Below are 19,161 nucleotides of genomic sequence, written 5' to 3' on the forward strand. Positions count from 1 at the left end.
CTTACGGAGAGTAGAGCTTGCAGTACGGAGAGTAGACTTTACAGTACGGAGAGTAGACCTCGCAGTACGGAGAGTAGACCTCGTAGTACGGAGAGTAGACCTTGCAGTACGGAGAGTAGACCTTGCAGTACGGAGAGTAGACTTTACAGTACGGAGAGTAGACCTTGCAGTACGGAGAGTAGACCTTGCAGTACGGAGAGTAGACCTTGCAGTACGGAGAGTAGACCTTGCAGTACGGAGAGTAGACCTTGCAGTACGGAGAGTAGACCTTGCAGTACGGAGAGTAGACCTTGCAGTACGGAGAGTAGACCTTACAGTACGGAGAGTAGACCTTGCAGTACGGAGAGTATACCTTGCAGTACACACTAGTATACTGTCAATGACAGCCAATGGATAAAATAACCATGTATCTACTATATCTGACTTTCATAGGTGAGTTTAAAGTGGAGAATTTAACTGAATTTGGTGGCACTTGTCACTCATCTGCATCTGCTATGTTTGACCTTATTTTTTCTATTCTATACAGGAGCAACAGTAGGTTCACTTACTACACCCCTACCAACAGCATCAATCCCATACAGCCATGGTAAATGTAAAACCAATAAAAAAAGATTGCAAATGTACTGTTGGTACCTATTCATTGCAAGAGATGAATAAATCCAGATGTGTAACCTCAAGCTCCTAATCTCCAATGTAAAATCTGTAATAGGGCCTCCCATGTACCATGTGCCATTTATAATACTGGCTTTTCGGCCCCTCCGGCCACCAGGGCCTGGGTGGGACTGCTACTTCTTCAGTCTTTATAACTACACCCATAGACATACAGATATGCATGTGTGTCCTTGAGATCTTACTATTATTACATTCCATAGGGAATATGTGTTCTTCTGTAATTCTGTGACATAATATGTACCTGTTTTTGTTTGTATATCAATTCTTAATAATCACCATTTTATTAACACCTCTACAGTTTCTGGCACTGTTTCTATTGAAAGGATTTGTTCTGCGCACTCAGGTAAGACATGTACAGAAACCCTATAATGCTATTTTTCTGTCCACAAAAAATGAAATCAAAGTAATGTGCATTATATAAAGATAGATTTGCAAAGTTGTCTTATAACTCCAAATTCTGTGTCGAACGCACAGAACAGAAGATGCAAGATTTTTTTTTGGGAGACATTAAAGGGTTTCTCCGCTTTTGATAACCCCTTTTTGGTAAAGGGGTTCTCCTAATCACAGGAAGTCCTGCTGCTGGGACCTCCAGCAATCAGCTATAATCTGTGGGGAACCTGACAGAAAGTGTTCAATTTCCTTGCAGCACCACCACAGGGGTAATGTAGCGTTACATAGAGCCAATGCTAATCAATGGACTATCTGCGTAATGGATAAACATATTGGGTCCTCCAGAGTGAGAGATGCTCTTGTGTTTTTAAAACCAGACAACCGCTTTACGCCGTTTTTCACTTGTGCTGGAACGGCAAGGCAGAATGGTGTAACAATTTGTGGTTTGGTAGGTTCCCTTTGTAGCTGGTTGCTTTATGACAGACATCTGGGAATCTGGTGATATCTCTAATTCCTAATGGTTTCTTGCCCATCTCTTTTCTTGATTAAAACTGTGATGGTTGAATCTATGTGTTTTAAAAAAAATTTGGTCTTTTAAGAAGCCAAATTAAAATGGGTCATTTTGCTTCAGAGTTCAAGCGGGTTATACGGGTTCAGATTTTTTTTTCCTAATGGCTAAAAATGACATGAGTTAACAAAAGAAGCGGCATTTACCTATCCCATACCCATCGATCCAGTGCTGACGCTCTGGCTGCACTCCCGATGATTGTTTACATGCAGGCAGCATATGATCTCTGCAGCCAATGAGAGGGATCAGCATCGGGGGGAACGATAGGGGGTACTACTTCTTTTATGAATTCATGTTCTTTTCAGCCATTAGAAAAAAATGTTCAGGACCCGGATTACCCCTTTAATTTAGTCTCCAATGCTATTAAGGACAGGTTTATCATATTTTTTTTTTTTATTAACTTTAAATCTATTGTTTAGTTCTTTTTATAATTATTCTAGCAGAATATATGACTACATCGGCGGCACTCAGTCACAGCTAGCTGCATATGCTTGCCCGTCATTATTGACCAGTTTGGGAAATGACTAGTCAGGAAGAGGCAATAGGAAACCAAACCTGGTGCTAAAGTTTTAAGATAAGGGAAATATTTTTCTACTACAAATGAAAGAAATGTTTTTTGTCTCATCTAACTATGGTCATGTCTAATTTATCTGAAATTTCTAACATAATAATGATCACATCCATGGACGAGTCAATAGAGTGCCGTCTGCTAGAGCATGACCAAACAGAGAAATGGGGAAATTTCAAACAGAACAAGGGGGTTAACAGTTCAATACTTGTGCCAACAGTTGTAATATGTATGCAAATTGACCCAGGTAATTTATCTGGGGTCATAAGATTTTTTTCCGGATGAGACAAAAATGGTTACCACTGCTCAGAGGGATTTTAGCTTGCCTTTGTCTTTAAGAAATGGTAGTAGAATGGTGGAACTTGATGGTGGATCTTTATCTCTCTGGCTATGTATTTATTACTTGTATTTTGTACCAATGAACCAATGATTTAGCAGGGCTGTTCAATAATGGGGAATTCTTGACCATTGTAGTAAAATACTGATCTTCAAGAAATTAAGGAATCTTTCCAACATACGGATAGATTACAACATTATTGGAGCCTCAGCAGTTATCAAAATGGACATCACATTTACATAGTTGTCAACTTTTTAATATAATAGTAAAATTGACACTACTGAGAGGTGATCAACAGATTTAGATCGATATTGTGCCTTTTATAGTTTGAACTTACTCTTACATTATTTTGTATCCTCTAGAATCCTCATCCCTCACTTACCTGGTGGACACAACAGGCTCAATGTATGATGATTTTCTAGAGTTAAAGATTGTGAATAGTTGGCTACTGGATCGTGTAACTGCCAGGTTTCCTTGCGGTGTTCGTCAATATACCATGGTGGAGTTTAATGATCCAAGTATGTTATCATGACTGTCATTGGGTTTACATTGCAGGCCATGTCTCGGAGGGGGGGGGGGGTGTGTACTCGCATTGTGTTCATGCTGCGCTTTGAATAGACGGCACAGTGTATGATCATAGCCTTGGGGGTACTTTGATGTATTTTGTTTGTGTATGGGGTTCTTGGCTTAGGAGCAATGAGAAACACTATTACAGATCAAATGTTTGTAGATCATTATAATTATGGAAAAAATTGTGAAAATTGGGGAACCCTCTTTAATGATACTATAATTTTTTCTCATGGATTTCACAGCTGTTGGGCCTGTTAGGAAAACCGAATCAAAGAAAGAGTTTAGTGATTTCTTCAACAACCTGGTGGCCAATGGAGGTGGTGATTGTCCAGAGCTGGCAATGCATGGACTTGAACTGGCTTTGGAAAACTCCCCACCCAATTCTTTCATCCTGGTATTAACAGATGCGTCTGCTTTAGACTACTGGGATACAGCACTTGTAAACCATATATACTCGCTAATAGAATCCACCAAATCCCAGGTATAGTAACAATATACTTTGTTTATCAATATAAATAGACTTACAGAAATATTCCCAAAGGATATGCCATAAATGTCTAAAAGATGTGGGTCCCAGCACTGGGTCCCGCACCTATCACTAGAACGCTGGTAACCCGACCCCGTGACCTCCTCCATCTCCTCTTGTCTGTGTCCTCAATTATTGGTGTACAGAATTACAAAAAAATAAGTCTACTTTCTTCCAAAAATAGCGCGACACGCGTCCAAAAGTTGTGTGTGGTATTGTAGCTTTTACCCTATTCACTTCAATGGAGCGGAGCCGCAATACTAGACACAAACTATGAAGAGGTGTGGTGCTGTGTTTGGAAAAGATCAGCCATGTTTTTTTTAATCCTGTACAACCCCTTATGCCCAAGAAAATGGCAACAGCACTCTGCCTATCTATCTATCTATCTATCTATCTATCTATCTATCTATCTATCTATCTATCTATCGTCTTTCCCAAGATATGAACTCTTCAGTTGTAAAACTTACTTAAAGCAACCCTCCACTTAATTTTTTTTTTTTTAAATAATAATGTCCATACCTGCTGCCCCGTTTTTGAATGATTTAGTGTTAGTTTCTGTGTTCTGGACTGATGTTTTCCACTCTCCGAGATGACTGCCGCAGTCTCAGGCTTTGCTATGTGGAGCTTCTTTGGAAGTCTGAGACACGCCCCAACCCCCTCCACTGCTATCCGATGGACCAGCACTGATGACGTCAGCACTGCTGCGCACAGTGCCGACATAGGTGCTGACACCATCAGTGGAAAACGGGGAACTGGAATACAGGAACGGAGGCCGGATCATTCAGGAGCCAATGTATAATCGAATACTTTTCTTTGGATGGGAGGGTTGCTTTAAGAATCTTCATTTTCGTATATAGTTATATTGCAAGTTTACTTAAAACTTAATATAATTAATATTATTCTTTTTTTTTCAGCTGTGAATATTTCATGTAAGTATCACATTAATTGAATCTTTTGCACAATAAAATCCCTTAACTATTCTTAAATTGCGTCAAGTCACAACTTTTTCATGATACCAATTCAATTAAATCTTCAGCCTTCCAGTAAAAAAACTACATTGGAGTCTATGAGCAATGGATAACATAAATCAGAGGCATCAGTCACAGCCATCGAGTAAAACAACCTATATGTTAAATGTTTACTTTTATAAACATGTAAGTCTAAGGGCGGGGGGTGGCTGATGGTTGACCGACGGATGGTGTTCGTCTGAGGAATCGGTAAACTTTTACCTATTTGTTTAACATCATGCGCCATACATCTCAGGATATGTTTGGTTTCAAATCTATAGGAGGGAAGATGGTGGAAGGGAGGGGAATGCGGTAAGGCTAAAGATATGTTCTTTTATGGTGTTTATCGTCAAATCATTACATTTTTTAAGATATTTTCCTTAATTTTTTTTTATCACAGCTGCAGGAGGTTGTTCAGAATGTCATCCAAATGCTAAATGTGAAGAATATTTTGGCTTCATGGAATGCAACTGCATGGACGGGTTCATTGGAGATGGTTTTACCTGTTCCGATATAGATGAATGTGCCTACTCTTGGTCAAATAATTGCTCTTATGGCATTTGCCATAATACTTTTGGCTCCTACACATGTCTCTGTCCAAGTGGTTACACCACCAGCTCAGACGGTACCTGTGCTGATATAAATGAATGTGCCAGCCCTGAACTAAACAGTTGCCATTCATCTGCTTCATGTATTAATTACAATGGCTACTACTACTGCGTCTGCCTCTCCGGTTATTTTGGAAATGGGTTCCAATGTGAAATTGACGAATGCACATATGGAGCTTGTGGCCTCGGGATTGAGTGCACAAAATCACTTGGGACTTACAACTGTTCTGATCCATGTTCATACCACACAGTCCTCAATGAACCCTGGAGAAGTACATCCAATAAATATGGTTATCGATATAATTGTGACAGTACCAAAGTTGGATGGTATCGCTTCGTTGGTAGTGGGGGTGTTCGCATGCCAGAAAGTTGTGCATCAGAATACAGTTGCGATACAGCTGCCTCAATATGGTTGAGTGGCACACATCCAATGCTAAGTGATAGTATTGTGAATCGCACAGTTTGTGCCAGCTGGGGTGGAAGCTGTTGTTTATGGTCATCCACTGTCCAGATAAAAGCCTGTCCTGGAGGATATCATGTATATAAAATGGATGGAACCCCATATAACATTTGCAGTTTGTCCTATTGTACAGGTACAGTATGTAATGTTTTTTTCAATATATCATGAAAGACTATTAGTCTTTTAGGTTGACTGCCATTGGGTCCAATGTCCCCCTCACACTCACTGGAATCATGGTTGAGATAACAAAATCATGCTCTCCAGGGTAAAAAAAAATATTTTTGATGTTAAAGGAACGTCAAACTTAGAATTCAATGATTCCAGTAAACAGAAGATGAACTTACCAACACTGACAATGTTTGTCAGTCTGTGGGATTTTCTGCATGTACTTAAACCAAACCGTCTTGTAGTAAGAAAGACATGGGTGAACTAGAGTGGGGCAGAGCAGGGCAACCAAGGTTATTAAGGGAATGGGGTGGATTGCAGTACCAAGAAAGGTTATCAAATTTGGGGTTATTCAGTTTGGATAAAACGACTTAGGGGGCGATCTAATTACAATGTACAAATATATAACTGGACAGTACGGAGAACTTTATAATTTTTATACCTAGTCCTGTAACAATGACAAGGGGGCATCTTCTAGGTCTAGAGGAAAAAAAGGTTTCACCATCATCACAGACAGGGATTCTTTACTGTAAGAGCAGTGAGATTATAAACTCTCTGCCACTTAATATTGTGATTGTTGATTTTTTAAACAAGATCAAGAAGGACCTGGTTGCCTTTCTTGAAAAATATAATATAACAAGTTATGAGTACTAGATTCTGGAGATGGGACATTGATCTATAGACTTATTCTGATATTTAGAGTCAAGAAGGATTTTTTCCCCTCTAATTGCCATCTGCCTCATAGGGGTTTTGCTTTCCTCTGGATGAAGCCGGATTCCAGTTTTTTTTTTAACCTTATCAACTATGTTAATATTGCATATACATCCTGCAAAGAACACAGGGTCATTTTTTCATGATCTCTGATTTTTAGCTGGATAACATTTAAGGGGTGGGAGCGGCATTGGACTGGGGTTCCATGGGCCCACCAGGGGATATGATTTTGAGGGCCCACCCTATATCTACAGTATATAGAACATGCCTACTTTTCATTTTCTCATAATCCTTGTTGTTATCATTGTACACACAGGACATATCATCAATAAGTTCTAATAGATAATTTGTAAATCAACTTGAAATCAATGGTGATGCAAACTATGGTTTCCATTTGTTTCAGTCAGGGCTCCGTTCTGACGGAAAGCTCAGATGGAACGCCTGAACGGAGCCCTGACGCAGATGTGAACGAAGCCTTAAATGTAATTACAAAAATGCACCAAACACACTGATTTTTATAGAAAAAAATATATAAAAATTCAAAGGTGTACATAGCTTTTCACGTAATCTGAACAGGGTTTAAAAGGGCAACAAATGGTAAATGTACACTATGAAGGCACTGAATTCTGTGCCCATTTGACATTTATTAACACTTTAGTGCCTTTCAGTTCCACCATGGTGCCCATTTGCCACCTATTACCCCTTTAGCGTCCTTCTGTTTGGTGGCCCCTTGATGGCCATTTACTGCCCCTGTAGCCTTTAGCATCTTTTGTCACAGAAGAACAATAACGGGGCAACAAAATGGCAAATTGGCATCAAGGGGGCACTGAATAGAAGGACACTAAAGGGGCAATAAGTGGCAAACGGGCACCAAGGTGGCACTGAATCCTCTGTCCATTTGCCGTTATTGCCCTTTTTAGAACCCCATCAGTTCCCACATTCATACAAAGTCCAGTCAGTGACTTACCTGCTGGGCGTCCGGCAAACGCTTCCTGCTGGAGCTGAAGCCGCCCTGGAGAAAACGTTCCCTCAGTGTTTCCACCAGTCCTGGAAGCGCACAGGAAGCGTGGTGTCATCTCCCTGTCTTGCGTCCTGAATGCGGTCATCACGTCTGTCTCGTCATTCAGGACGCAGGACAGGGTGAGCGGACGAGTGGTGGCCAGGGCGCGGGACAGCCAGTATGAGGTCGGTCCAGTAAGTGAGTGGCACCCGAACCGCTGGCGTCCCGAGTAGCAGCCCTGGCGCGGGGCATGGACTCCCGGTGGCGCCCCCCTTACAGTGCGACGGGCGGCACACTCTGCGACCGCACTGGTCGCACATACCTAAGGCCGGCCATGTGTATGTTTGATGCTTTATTTCTTTGGGAAATAAGCTGCTGGTATCAAAATATTGGAAGACCACACCTTGATTTGAACATTTGTTTATATAAAACTCACATTTAAAAGTGTAATACTTCCTACATAAGGGAAGACAAAAAAAACTGACTTTTGTTATTGAATAGTTGACAAACTCAACTTTTCTCCCAAGAAACAGCGCCACTCTTGCCCATGAGCTATGTCTGGTATTACAGCTCAGCCCTATTAACATGATGCAATAACAGACAAGACCCATGGACAAGAGTGGCAATGTTTCTGGAAAATAAGCAGACATTATGCAGTACGCTGGTGTCGCGCTCTATCACAACCAATTATATTTCTGCGTTGGATACTGTAATTTCAGTTGATGAATGTCAATGGTTTCTACTGGAGAGAGATATTACTACACCAATGATTGGTAACAAATAAGTTCCTAATAGTTTGGTTATTTCACATTCAATAAGCAAATAGTACAAGCCATTGGTAATCATTCTTGGTTAAAGTTGTTGGACTTTCATAATTTTAATTAAAAATAGCCAATGCCCTACAGATATGTCCCGGTTCTCTCATAAGCTAGATACACCCTAAGTAGTTAATGGGAATTGTCGTACTTCATGGTACACTATATATTTTCCTTAAAGGGATGTTCAATTGTAAACAATATCTTGACATGTCATTGCCCTATTGTTAGGGATCTGCCAGGTACTACGTCTAGGTATACTCCTGGGATTAATCAATCCACACCTGAGGCCAGACCTGTTCGACTGACACCATCTCCCACCAACCAGGGTGGCAGGCTCAGGAGTGGGAGAGCCTATCGCGGCCTGGTCAGTCGGAGTTAGCTCCGCCCCCTGTCCTTTATTACCTGCCCTGTTCTCTTACTCAGTGCTTGTAATTCTTCTGGATTCCTGGCCTCACTGCTGCTTGCTCCAGCCTGCTTCTGCCTTGCTGCAGTTCCGCTTAACCTGCTTTGCTTTGCCCCTGGCTTGCTTCTGTCTCCGTGCCCACTTTGGTATACTCACTTCATCCTGGTCCTGACTATTCATTCACCGCTCCGTTTCCTCGTGGCGTTCCGTGGCTACTGCCCCTTCCCTTGCGTGTTCCCTGTTTGTTTTCCTGTGCACTTAGACAGCGTAGGGACCGCCGCCCAGTTGTACCACGTCGCCTAGGGCGGGTCGTTGCAAGTAGGCAGGGACAGGGCGGTGGGTAGATTAGGGCTCACTTTCCCTTCACCTCCTTCCTGCCCTTACATAATTACAAGCCCATGCCTAGTCTACCATCTCTCCTACGCTGACGCTATCATGGACCCCCTTGAGACCCTGACCCAGCAGATGCAGGGCCTCTCCCTACAGGTCCAGGCCCTGGCCCAGAGGGTCAACCAGGGTGACGCTGCCTTAGTAGTACCCCTCACCTCACCTCTAGAACCCGACCTCAAGTTACCTGACCGGTTCTCAGGGGACCGTAAGACGTTTCTCTCCTTCCGTGAGAGTTGCAGACTGTATTTCCGCCTAAAGCCCCACTCCTCAGGTTCCGAGAACCAGCGGGTGGGTATCATCATATCGCGACTCCAGGAAGGGCCCCAAGAGTGGGCCTTCTCCTTGGCTCCTGACGCCCCTGAACTTTCCTCTGTTGATCGTTTTTTTTCTGCCCTAGGACTCATTTACGACGAGACTGACAGGACTGCTTTAGCCGAGAGTCAGCTGGTGACCTTACGTCAGGGTAGGAGACCGGTTGAGGAATACTGTTCTGATTTTAGGAAGTGGTGCGTAGCTTCTCAGTGGAACGATCCGGCCCTAAGGTGCCAGTTTAGGTTAGATTATCTGACGCCCTGAAGGATCTGCTGGTTAGCTACCCCTCGTCTGACTCCCTTGACCAGGTTATGGCCCTAGCAGTACGACTTGACCGACGTCTCAGGGAACGTCAGCTAGAACACTTCAATGTGCTCCCCTCTGACTTTTCTGCGATCCCCCCCGAGGTCCCTTCTCCTCGCCCCTCCACGGAGGACTCGGAGGTACCTATGCAACTCAGGGCCTCCATGTCCCCTCGACAACGTAGGGAGTTTCGCAGAATGAATGGTCTCTGCTTCTACTGTGGGGACGACAAGCATCTACTGAACACCTGTCCCAGGCGCAAGAATAAGAAGCCGGAAAACTTCCGCGCCTAAGTGATCATCGGGGAGGTCACTTGGGCGCACAGGTATTTCCCGTTAATGTGAAACGCAATAAAATTTTACTTCCCTTTCAGGTCTCGTTTGCTGGCCGGTCTGCCACGGGCAGTGCTTTCGTGGATTCTGGCTCATCTGCTAATATCATGTCTGTGGAATTTGCTATGTCTCTAAAGATGCCTTGTATTGATTTACCTTATCCTATCCCTGTAGTAGGTATCGACTCAACCCCCCTTGCTAATGGTTATTTTACTCAGCATACTCCTGTTTTTGAACTCCTGGTTGGCTCCATGCATTTGGAGCAGTGCTCTGTACTGGTGATGCAAGGATTATCGTCTGATCTGGTATTAGGTCTTCCCTGGTTGCAGTTGCATAATCCCACGTTTGATTGGAATACTGGGGATCTCACCAAATGGGGTAGTGAATGTCTTATGTCATGTCTTTCTGTTAACTCTATTTCTCCCCGGGAGGAAGTAAACACGCTTCCTGAGTTTGTTCAGGACTTCGCCGATGTGTTTTCTAAGGAGGCCTCCGAGGTGTTGCCCCCCCATAGAGATTACGATTGCGCTATCGATTTGGTGCCTGGTGCCAAGCTTCCTAAGGGTAGGATATTTAATCTTTCATGTCCTGAACGTGAAGCTATGAGGGTGTATATCCAAGAATGCCTGGCCAAGGGTTTCATTCGCCCCTCGACTTCCCCTGTAGGTGCTGGCTTCTTCTTCATGGGAAGAAGGATGGTGGTCTTAGGCCGTGCATTGATTATCGTAACCTGAATAAGGTCACCGTAAGGAACCAGTACCCACTTCCTTTGATTCCGGATCTTTTTAATCAGGTTCGGGGAGCCCAATGGTTTTCTAAGTTCGATCTACGGGGGGCATATAACCTTATCCGCATCAAAGAGGGGGATGAGTGGAAAACTGCGTTCAACACTCCCGAGGGTCATTTCGAATACCTGGTCATGCCCTTTGGGTTGTGTAATGCCCCTGCTGTCTTCCAGAATTTTATTAATGAAATCCTGAGAGATTACCTGGGTAATTTTCTTGTTGTGTACCTTGATGACATACTGGTGTTTTCCAAGGACTGGTCCTCCCACGTGGAGCATGTCAGGAAGGTGCTCCAGGTCCTTCGGGAGAATAATCTGTTTGCTAAGACTGAAAAGTGTGTCTTTGGGGTACAGGAGATACCATTTTTAGGGCAAATCCTCACTCCTCATGAATTCCGCATGGACCCTGCCAAGGTTCAGGCTGTGGCGGAATGGGTCCAACCTGCCTCCCTTAAGGCGTTACAGTGTTATTTAGGGTTCGCCAACTATTACAGGAGATTTATTGCCAACTTCTCGGTCGTCTCTAAGCCTCTTACGGACCTTACCCGCAAGGGTGCTGATGTCCTCCATTGGCCCCTTGAGGCCGTCCAGGCCTTTGAGACCCTCAAGAAGTGCTTTATCTCGGCCCCCGTGCTGATTCAGCCCAACCAAGAGGAGCCATTTATTGTGGAGGTTGACGCATCCGAGGTGGGAGTGGGGGCCGTCTTGTCCCAGGGTACCAGCTCCCTCACCCATCTCCGCCCCTGTGCTTACTTCTCTAGGAAGTTTTCGCCCACGGAGAGTAACTATGATATTGGCAACCGCGAACTTCTAGCCATTAAATGGGCTTTTGAAGAGTGGCGGCACTTCCTGGAGGGGGCCAGACACCAGGTAACGGTCCTTACGGATCACAAGAATCTGGTTTTCCTAGAATCGGCCCGGAGGCTTAATCCTAGACAAGCTCGGTGGGCACTATTCTTTACCAGATTTAATTTCTTGGTGACCTATAGGGCTGGGTCCAAGAATATTAAGGCTGATGCTCTGTCACGTAGTTTCATGGCCAATCCTCCTTCCGAGAAGGATCCTGCTTGTATTTTACCCCCTGGTATAATCGTCTCTGCCACGGATTCTGATTTAGCTTCTGATATCGCGGCTGATCAGGGTGCAGCTCCCGGGAACGTCCCTGGGGACAAACTGTTTGTTCCCCTGCAATACCGGCTGAGGGTACTCAGGGAAAACCATGACTCCGCTCTATCTGGTCATCCTGGCATCTTGGGTACCAAACACCTCATTACCAGAAACTATTGGTGGCTTGGGTTGCCTAAAGACGTTAGGGCTTACGTCGCCGCTTGTGAGGTTTGCGCTAGGTCCAAAACCCCTAGGTCCCGACCTGCGGGCCTACTACGTTCCTTGCCCATTCCCCAGAGACCTTGGACCCATATCTCCATGGATTTTATCACCGATTTGCCTCCATCTCAGGGCAAGTCGGTGGTGTGGGTGGTAGTCGACCGCTTCAGCAAGATGTGCCACTTTGTGCCCCTTAAGAAGCTACCTAACGCCAAGACGTTAGCTTCTTTGTTTGTGAAACACATCCTGCGTCTCCATGGGGTCCCAGTCAATATAGTTTCTGACAGAGGGGTACAATTTGTTTCCTTATTTTGGAGAGCTTTTTGTAAAAAGTTGGAGATTGATCTGTCCTTCTCCTCCGCCTTCCATCCCGAAACTAATGGCCAAACGGAAAGGACTAACCAATCCCTGGAACAATATTTAAGGTGTTTCATCTCTGACTGTCAATTCGATTGGGTCTCATTCCTTCCCCTTGCTGAATTTTCCCTGAATAACCGGGTCAGTAACTCGTCAGGGGTCTCCCCGTTTTTCTGTAATTTCGGGTTTAACCCAAGGTTCTCCTCCATCTCCCCTGGTTGTTCCAATAATCCTGAGGTAGAGGATGTTCATCGGGAACTGTGCACGGTCTGGGCCCAGGTTCAGAAGAACCTAGAGGCGTCCCAGAGCGCACAAAAGATTCAGGCGGATTGTAGACGTTCTGCTAACCCCCGGTTTGTCGTCGGGGATTTGGTCTGGTTGTCGTCCAGGAACTTGCACCTTAAGGTCCCGTCCAGGAAGTTTGCTCCCCGATTTATTGGACCTTATAAGATCATTGAAGTCCTCAACCCTGTATCCTTCCGTCTGGAGTTGCCCCCATCCTTTCGCATACATGACGTCTTCCATGCCTCCCTCCTTAAACGCTGCTCCCCGTCCTGGTCCCCCTCGAGGATACCTCCTGTTCCCGTTCTCACCCCTGAGGGGGTGGAATTCGAGGTGGCCAAGATTATGGACAGTAGGGTGGTACAGGGCTCCCTCCAGTACCTGGTCCATTGGAGAGGATACGGGCCGGAGGAGAGGACTTGGGTACCTGCCCGTGATGTTCACGCTGGGGTATTGATCAGGAGGTTCCACCTTCTCTTCCCCACTAAACCGGGTCCTCTTAGTAAGGGTCCGGTGGCCCCTCATAAAAGGGGGAGTACTGTTAGGGATCTGCCAGGTACTACGTCTAGGTATACTCCTGGGATTAATCAATCCACACCTGAGGCCAGACCTGTTCGACTGACACCATCTCCCACCAACCAGGGTGGCAGGCTCAGGAGTGGGAGAGCCTATCGCGGCCTGGCCAGTCGGAGTTAGCTCCGCCCCCTGTCATTTATTACCTGCCCTGTTCTCTTCCTCAGTGCTTGTAATTCTTCTGGATTCCTGGCCTCACTGCTGCTTGCTCCAGCCTGCTTCTGCCTTGCTGCAGTTCCGCTTAACCTGCTTTGCTTTGCCCCTGGCTTGCTTCTGTCTCCGTGCCCACTTTGGTATACTCACTTCATCCTGGTCCTGACTATTCATTCACCGCTCCGTTTCCTCGTGGCGTTCCGTGGCTACTGCCCCTTCCCTTGCGTGTTCCCTGTTTGTTTTCCCGTGCACTTAGACAGCGTAGGGACCGCCGCCCAGTTGTACCCCGTCGCCTAGGGCGGGTCGTTGCAAGTAGGCAGGGACAGGGCGGTGGGTAGATTAGAGCTCACTTTCCCTTCACCTCCTTCCTGCCATTACACCTATCTGGTAGATTCTTACTAATATCCACAGATCATTGACATTTCCAGAATTCAGGCACCATAAATAGTATTATCTCATAGGCTCCACCATTTACCTCCCTGAGATTGAATAAGGCAGAATTTCCCTTTTCTTGTTTTAGATCCAACCTCAGTTGATTCATTGACATGCGCAGCAGACGAAGAATGGAAACTAAGTGATGGAAGTTATGGATGTTACTGCAAAGACAAATATGAAGTCGCTGGTATGTTTGTCATTGAGAATATAAATCAAGAACAAAACAAAGTTGTGTCCATCTTTACCAATGATTGCATTTAGTTAAGGACTCCAATTTCTCAAATTCAATACAATATCGCGACATGCAAACTTTTGACAGGCTGCAATTCAGAACATAACCGCTGGGTGGCCACACATGGGTGCATTTAGCTTAGACATCTCGTGACAAAGTATCACAAAACAAGTTTATTTTCAAAGCTGGTCATCTCTCGCCACACATCAGGATCTGTAGCTGGAAAAGTAGCAGCCACCTCCATACAACAGAGAAACCACTGACCAACAATTCTCCTTAAATAACCCAATAATAAAAACAATATTGAAATGTCACATTTTAAATACCTGAGTCCTTGACAATGATACTAGTCAACGGAACCGACTTCCGAGGGATTTACCTACTTGAAAAGCCCCCCATACAACATTAACTACCAGATGTAAGACCCCCATTCCATGCCATGGTTGACTAATGAACATCTCAGATAGCAGGTAAATAACATTCAGTATTCCATCCTTTACAGGGACCCTAACAAACCATATATGACCATATATGACTAAAAAACACATCATGTAAGGGTGGGTGGAAGGGACATTCACAGTTCAGGGAAAGAAGGTGCCTGCTGTGGGAAAACCAGGCAGCAAGTGTTCAATTCTTCTGTAGCGCCACCTCAGGGGAAGTTAAGAATTACACAGTTCATACTGAAATCAAAGGACTGTCCTTTTATTGCCTAGTTCTCCAGACCAAAAACCCCTCTATGTAAACGTTCCCTCTTTCGGACATAAAGATAAGGGCCGGTATTTAAACACAGACTTTCTTTCAGTCTTTAAAAATGTTTTTTTATATTTTTTTTAAACCAGAAAATTCCTTTAAGCATATATAAATGTCATTTTAATGAATGGTCAACCGATGATGCATGATGAAGATAATGATGATAATGATGTTGCTCAAAGATAATATGCTATGATTTCAAGTTTGCATAATTTATTTTTAATTTTCTCTTTGCTTTTCTGTCCCTGTAAGGGTATGTTCACACGGTTAACAAAAAAACATTTTCAGCTGTTTTTTTAGCAACTCGCGTTTTTCGCTGTGTTTTTTATGGCCATTTTTGGAGCTGTTTTTCTATGGAGTCAATGAAAAACGGCTCCAAAAACGGCTCAAGAAGTGACATGCACTTATTTTTTGGGGGTGTTTTTTAACGCGCCCGTTTTTCAAAACGGCCGCATAAAAAAACGGCCTGTCGGAACAGAACACCGTTTTTCCCATTGAAATCAATGGGAAGATGCTTGGAGGGGTTCAGCGGAAAACGGCCGAAAATAAGCTGTGTGAACATACCCTAAGCATTAGGATGGTTCCAACCTCTGACTATATCATTTAATTTCCGTATAATGTTTGATTAAGGCGTCTCATTGTGGCTTTGACTAGAAAGCTTTTTATGGCTGAATGGAAAGTAAATAACATTTCTGCTTTTCATATTGCAGATATTGCAGACCTACGTCCGGAGCTGACCTGTGATGTCTATAACATGAAAGCTGCATTTCATAAATGTCAACTGAAGAGTCTGAACCTCAATGCCAGTAGCATTACTCTGAAAGACAGCAGCTGCTTCGGATTTCATGAAGATCCAAGCTCAAACACATTTACTATAATGTCTCCACTTCAGGCTGGAAGATGCGGACTCCTGATAACTGTATGTGAGAATCCTTGATCACTTGTGGGCAATGTGGGCAAATGGTTCATACTATGTCCTCATCCAGACCAGGGGGGCTCAGAGTTTGTTAATTTCCCCACTCTTCCCATGCCATGTAAAAGAGAAGAGCAGTATGGAACCCAGTTATGTTCCTCCCTCCCTTCAGTGGCTGACTCAATAGCCACTCAATAGCCGGCCATGCACATAACGTAATGATGCAACCAATTGTTTGCATGAATGATTCCACCGGCTGCAGAAGAGACAAAACTGGCCGATCAGAGAGTCTTTTATAAATTAAACTAACTTCCGGGGGCTTGTGCAAATTGGCAAATGATAGGATATACTTGACCGATCATGCCATATACATGTATTTCGGGCTACCACATCAGAAATTTTCCAACCTGGCCCATTACATCTTTGACAAACAAAAGTCTGCCGTTGGCCATTGCGAACAGTCATTCACGTTGATTTGGCAAACGATGGTTGGCCGAAAAAGCCAAAATCGGCTATTTGGACAACTTTTATCTCATGCGAATGGGCATTGATCCACATACTTATATAAGAAGTAGGATACACATTGCAAGCATGACACCAGAATTGAAGGTTAAAAGAATCTCATGTGAGGTTCCCAGTCCATCTTAAGAGACACTTTACCAGTCTATGGGATCACCAAACAGCAGTAAAATTTTGCTAACTTAACCCCTTAGTGACCACTAATATGCCTTTTAACGTGATTCACTACTGGGCTTTAGGCTAGGCTGACGCCTTTTCACGTCAGCCTAGTCTAAGTCCTGCACGGGTCTCCCGTGCAGGCAGGAGCCGGGGCTCTGCTGTCTGATGACAGCTGAGCTCCTGCTCCAACGCCCGCGATCGAAGTTTACTTCGATCGCGGCCGTTTAACCCGTTAAATGCCGCCGTCAATAGCGACCGCGGCATTTAACTTTGTTTACAGAGGGAGTGCGCTCCCTCTCTCACCAATCGGCGGCCCGCGAATGCAATCGCGGGTCTCCGATGGGGTGTCATGGCAGCCGGGGGACTGATAAAAGCCCCCAGGTCTGCCCTGGACATATGCCTGTTAGGACGCGCCGGAGGCACGTCCTAACAGATTGCCTGTCAGATTTACACTGACAGGCAATAATGCTCTGGTATACGAAGTATACCAGAGCATTATAGCAGCGATCGGAACATCGCACAGTAAAGTCCCCTAGTGGGACTAATAAAATCAGTCATCAAAGTGAAATAAAGATTATTAATAAAAAGTACAGTAAAAAAATAAATAAAACCATTTTTTTCCATAAAAAGTGGTTTTATTTAGTAAAAGTGTAAAAATAAAAAAAAAGTACACATATGTGGTATCGCCGCGACCGTAATGACTCCATTAATAAAGTTAATATGTAATTTAAACCGCAAAGTGAACACCGTAAAAAAAAAACGCCAAAAACTATGGCGAAATTGCAATTTTTTTCCATTGCCCCCCAAAAAAGTCATAATAAAAATGAATCAATAAGTCCCATGCACCCCAAAACAGTACCATTCAAAACTACGTCTTGTCCCGCAGAAAACAAGCCCAAAAAATCACTACATTGATGGAAAAATAAAAAAATTACGGCTCTTGGAAAGCGACGATGCAAAAACAAATAATTTTAGTTCAAAAGTGTTTTTATTGTGCAAAAGTCGTAAAACATAAAAAAACCCTCCACATATGTGGTATCGCCGTAATCGTACCGACCCATAGAATAAAGGTCACATGTTAATTACATCGCACAGTGAACGGCGTCAATTTAAAAACGCATAGAACAATGGCGGAATTTCAGGTTTTTTTTATAATCCCCCCCAAAAAGGTTAATAAAAGTTAATATAAAAATTATATGTACCCAAAAATGGTGCCATTAAAAAGCACAACTAATCCCGCAAAAAACAAGTCCTTATACAGCTATATAGACGAAAAAATAAAAACGTTATAGCTCTTTGAATGCGACTATAGAAAAACGAATAAAATAGCTTGGTCATTAAGGCCTAAAATGGGCTGGTCACTAAGGGGTTAAAGGGGTATTCCCAACTTCAAAATTTATGGCATATCCACAGGACCTTCACTCTGGAGGTAGCGGCAGGTCGTAGAGCTGGGACCCGCATCTATCAGACAGTTTATGGCATATCCTCTAGATATGCCATAAATGTTTAAATTGGGAGTTCCCCATTAATTTAAAATCCACTAATCCAATAATTATATATTTTATTTCTATTACCAAGAAATAAACAGAGTGATGTAAATGTATGAACAGCATTTTGTTTTTGTAATCTAAAGGGCATGACCACACATGGCGGAATTCCTCCGCAACTGTCCGCATCAATGCCGCACAGAATCTGCGTTGCAGATTCTGCAGCGGATCTGCACAAAATGTGCAGAAAATTGATGCGGACTGGCCGCTGCGGACTGCAGGAAAAGTGCTTCTCTTCTCCCTATTCAGTGCAGGATAGAGAGAAGGGACAGCACTTTCCCTAGTGAAAGTAAAAGAAATTCATACTTACCGCCCGTTGTCTTGGTGACGCGTCCCTCTTTCGGCATCCGGCCCGACCTCCCTGGATGACGCTCCAGTCCATGTGACCGCTGCAGCCTGTGCTTGGCCTGTGATTGGCTGCAGCCGTCACTTACACTGAAACGTCATCCTGGGAGGCCGGACTGGAGGCAGACGCAGGGAGTTCTCGGTAAGTATGAACTTATATTTTTTTTTACAGATACATGTATATTGCGATCGGTAGTCACTGTCCCGGGTGCAGAAACAGTTACTGCCGATCGCGTAACTCTTTCAGCACCCTGGACAGTGACTATTTACAGACGTCTCCTAGCAACGCTCCCGTCATTACGGGAGCCCCATTGACTTCCTCAGTCTGGCTGTAGACCTAGAAATACATAGGTCCAGCCAGAATGAAGAAATGTCATGGTAGTAAAAACAATACGCTCCGCAGCACACATAAGATCTGCGGACTTCATTGCGGAATTTTGACTCTCCATTGAAGTCAATGGAGAAATTCCGCCATGAGTCCGCAACCAGTCCGCCACTGCTCCGCAACAGACAGAGCATGCTGCGGACACCAAATTCCGCTCCGCAACCTATGCTCCGCAGCGGAATTGTACGCATCGTGTAAACGAACACTGCTAAATTAAAGTGAAAGTCAATGGAGAAACGGCTCCGCTGCGGATTAACGCTG

At 44.2% G+C, this 19,161-nt stretch overlaps 1 protein-coding gene across 1 annotated transcript in view; it reads left to right on the forward strand.

Annotated features, from left to right (window-relative positions):
• The first annotated feature begins 476 nt into the window (after nt 1-476).
• Nucleotides 477-19,161, forward strand: part of LOC142656633 (uromodulin-like) — a 28,355-nt gene continuing 9,670 nt past the window's right edge. The window contains exons 1-9 of the mRNA XM_075831558.1: nt 477-586; nt 971-1,015; nt 2,898-3,053; nt 3,348-3,586; nt 4,221-4,353; nt 4,546-4,560; nt 5,039-5,839; nt 14,136-14,237; nt 15,743-15,951. Coding sequence (XP_075687673.1) covers nt 2,939-3,053; nt 3,348-3,586; nt 4,221-4,353; nt 4,546-4,560; nt 5,039-5,839; nt 14,136-14,237; nt 15,743-15,951 — 1,614 coding nt within the window. The 5' untranslated portion in view covers nt 477-586; nt 971-1,015; nt 2,898-2,938. The remainder of the gene's footprint in view (nt 587-970; nt 1,016-2,897; nt 3,054-3,347; nt 3,587-4,220; nt 4,354-4,545; nt 4,561-5,038; nt 5,840-14,135; nt 14,238-15,742; nt 15,952-19,161) is intronic.

This window comes from Rhinoderma darwinii, chromosome 6, assembly GCF_050947455.1.
Source record: "Rhinoderma darwinii isolate aRhiDar2 chromosome 6, aRhiDar2.hap1, whole genome shotgun sequence".
Taxonomy (NCBI): domain Eukaryota; kingdom Metazoa; phylum Chordata; class Amphibia; order Anura; family Rhinodermatidae; genus Rhinoderma; species Rhinoderma darwinii.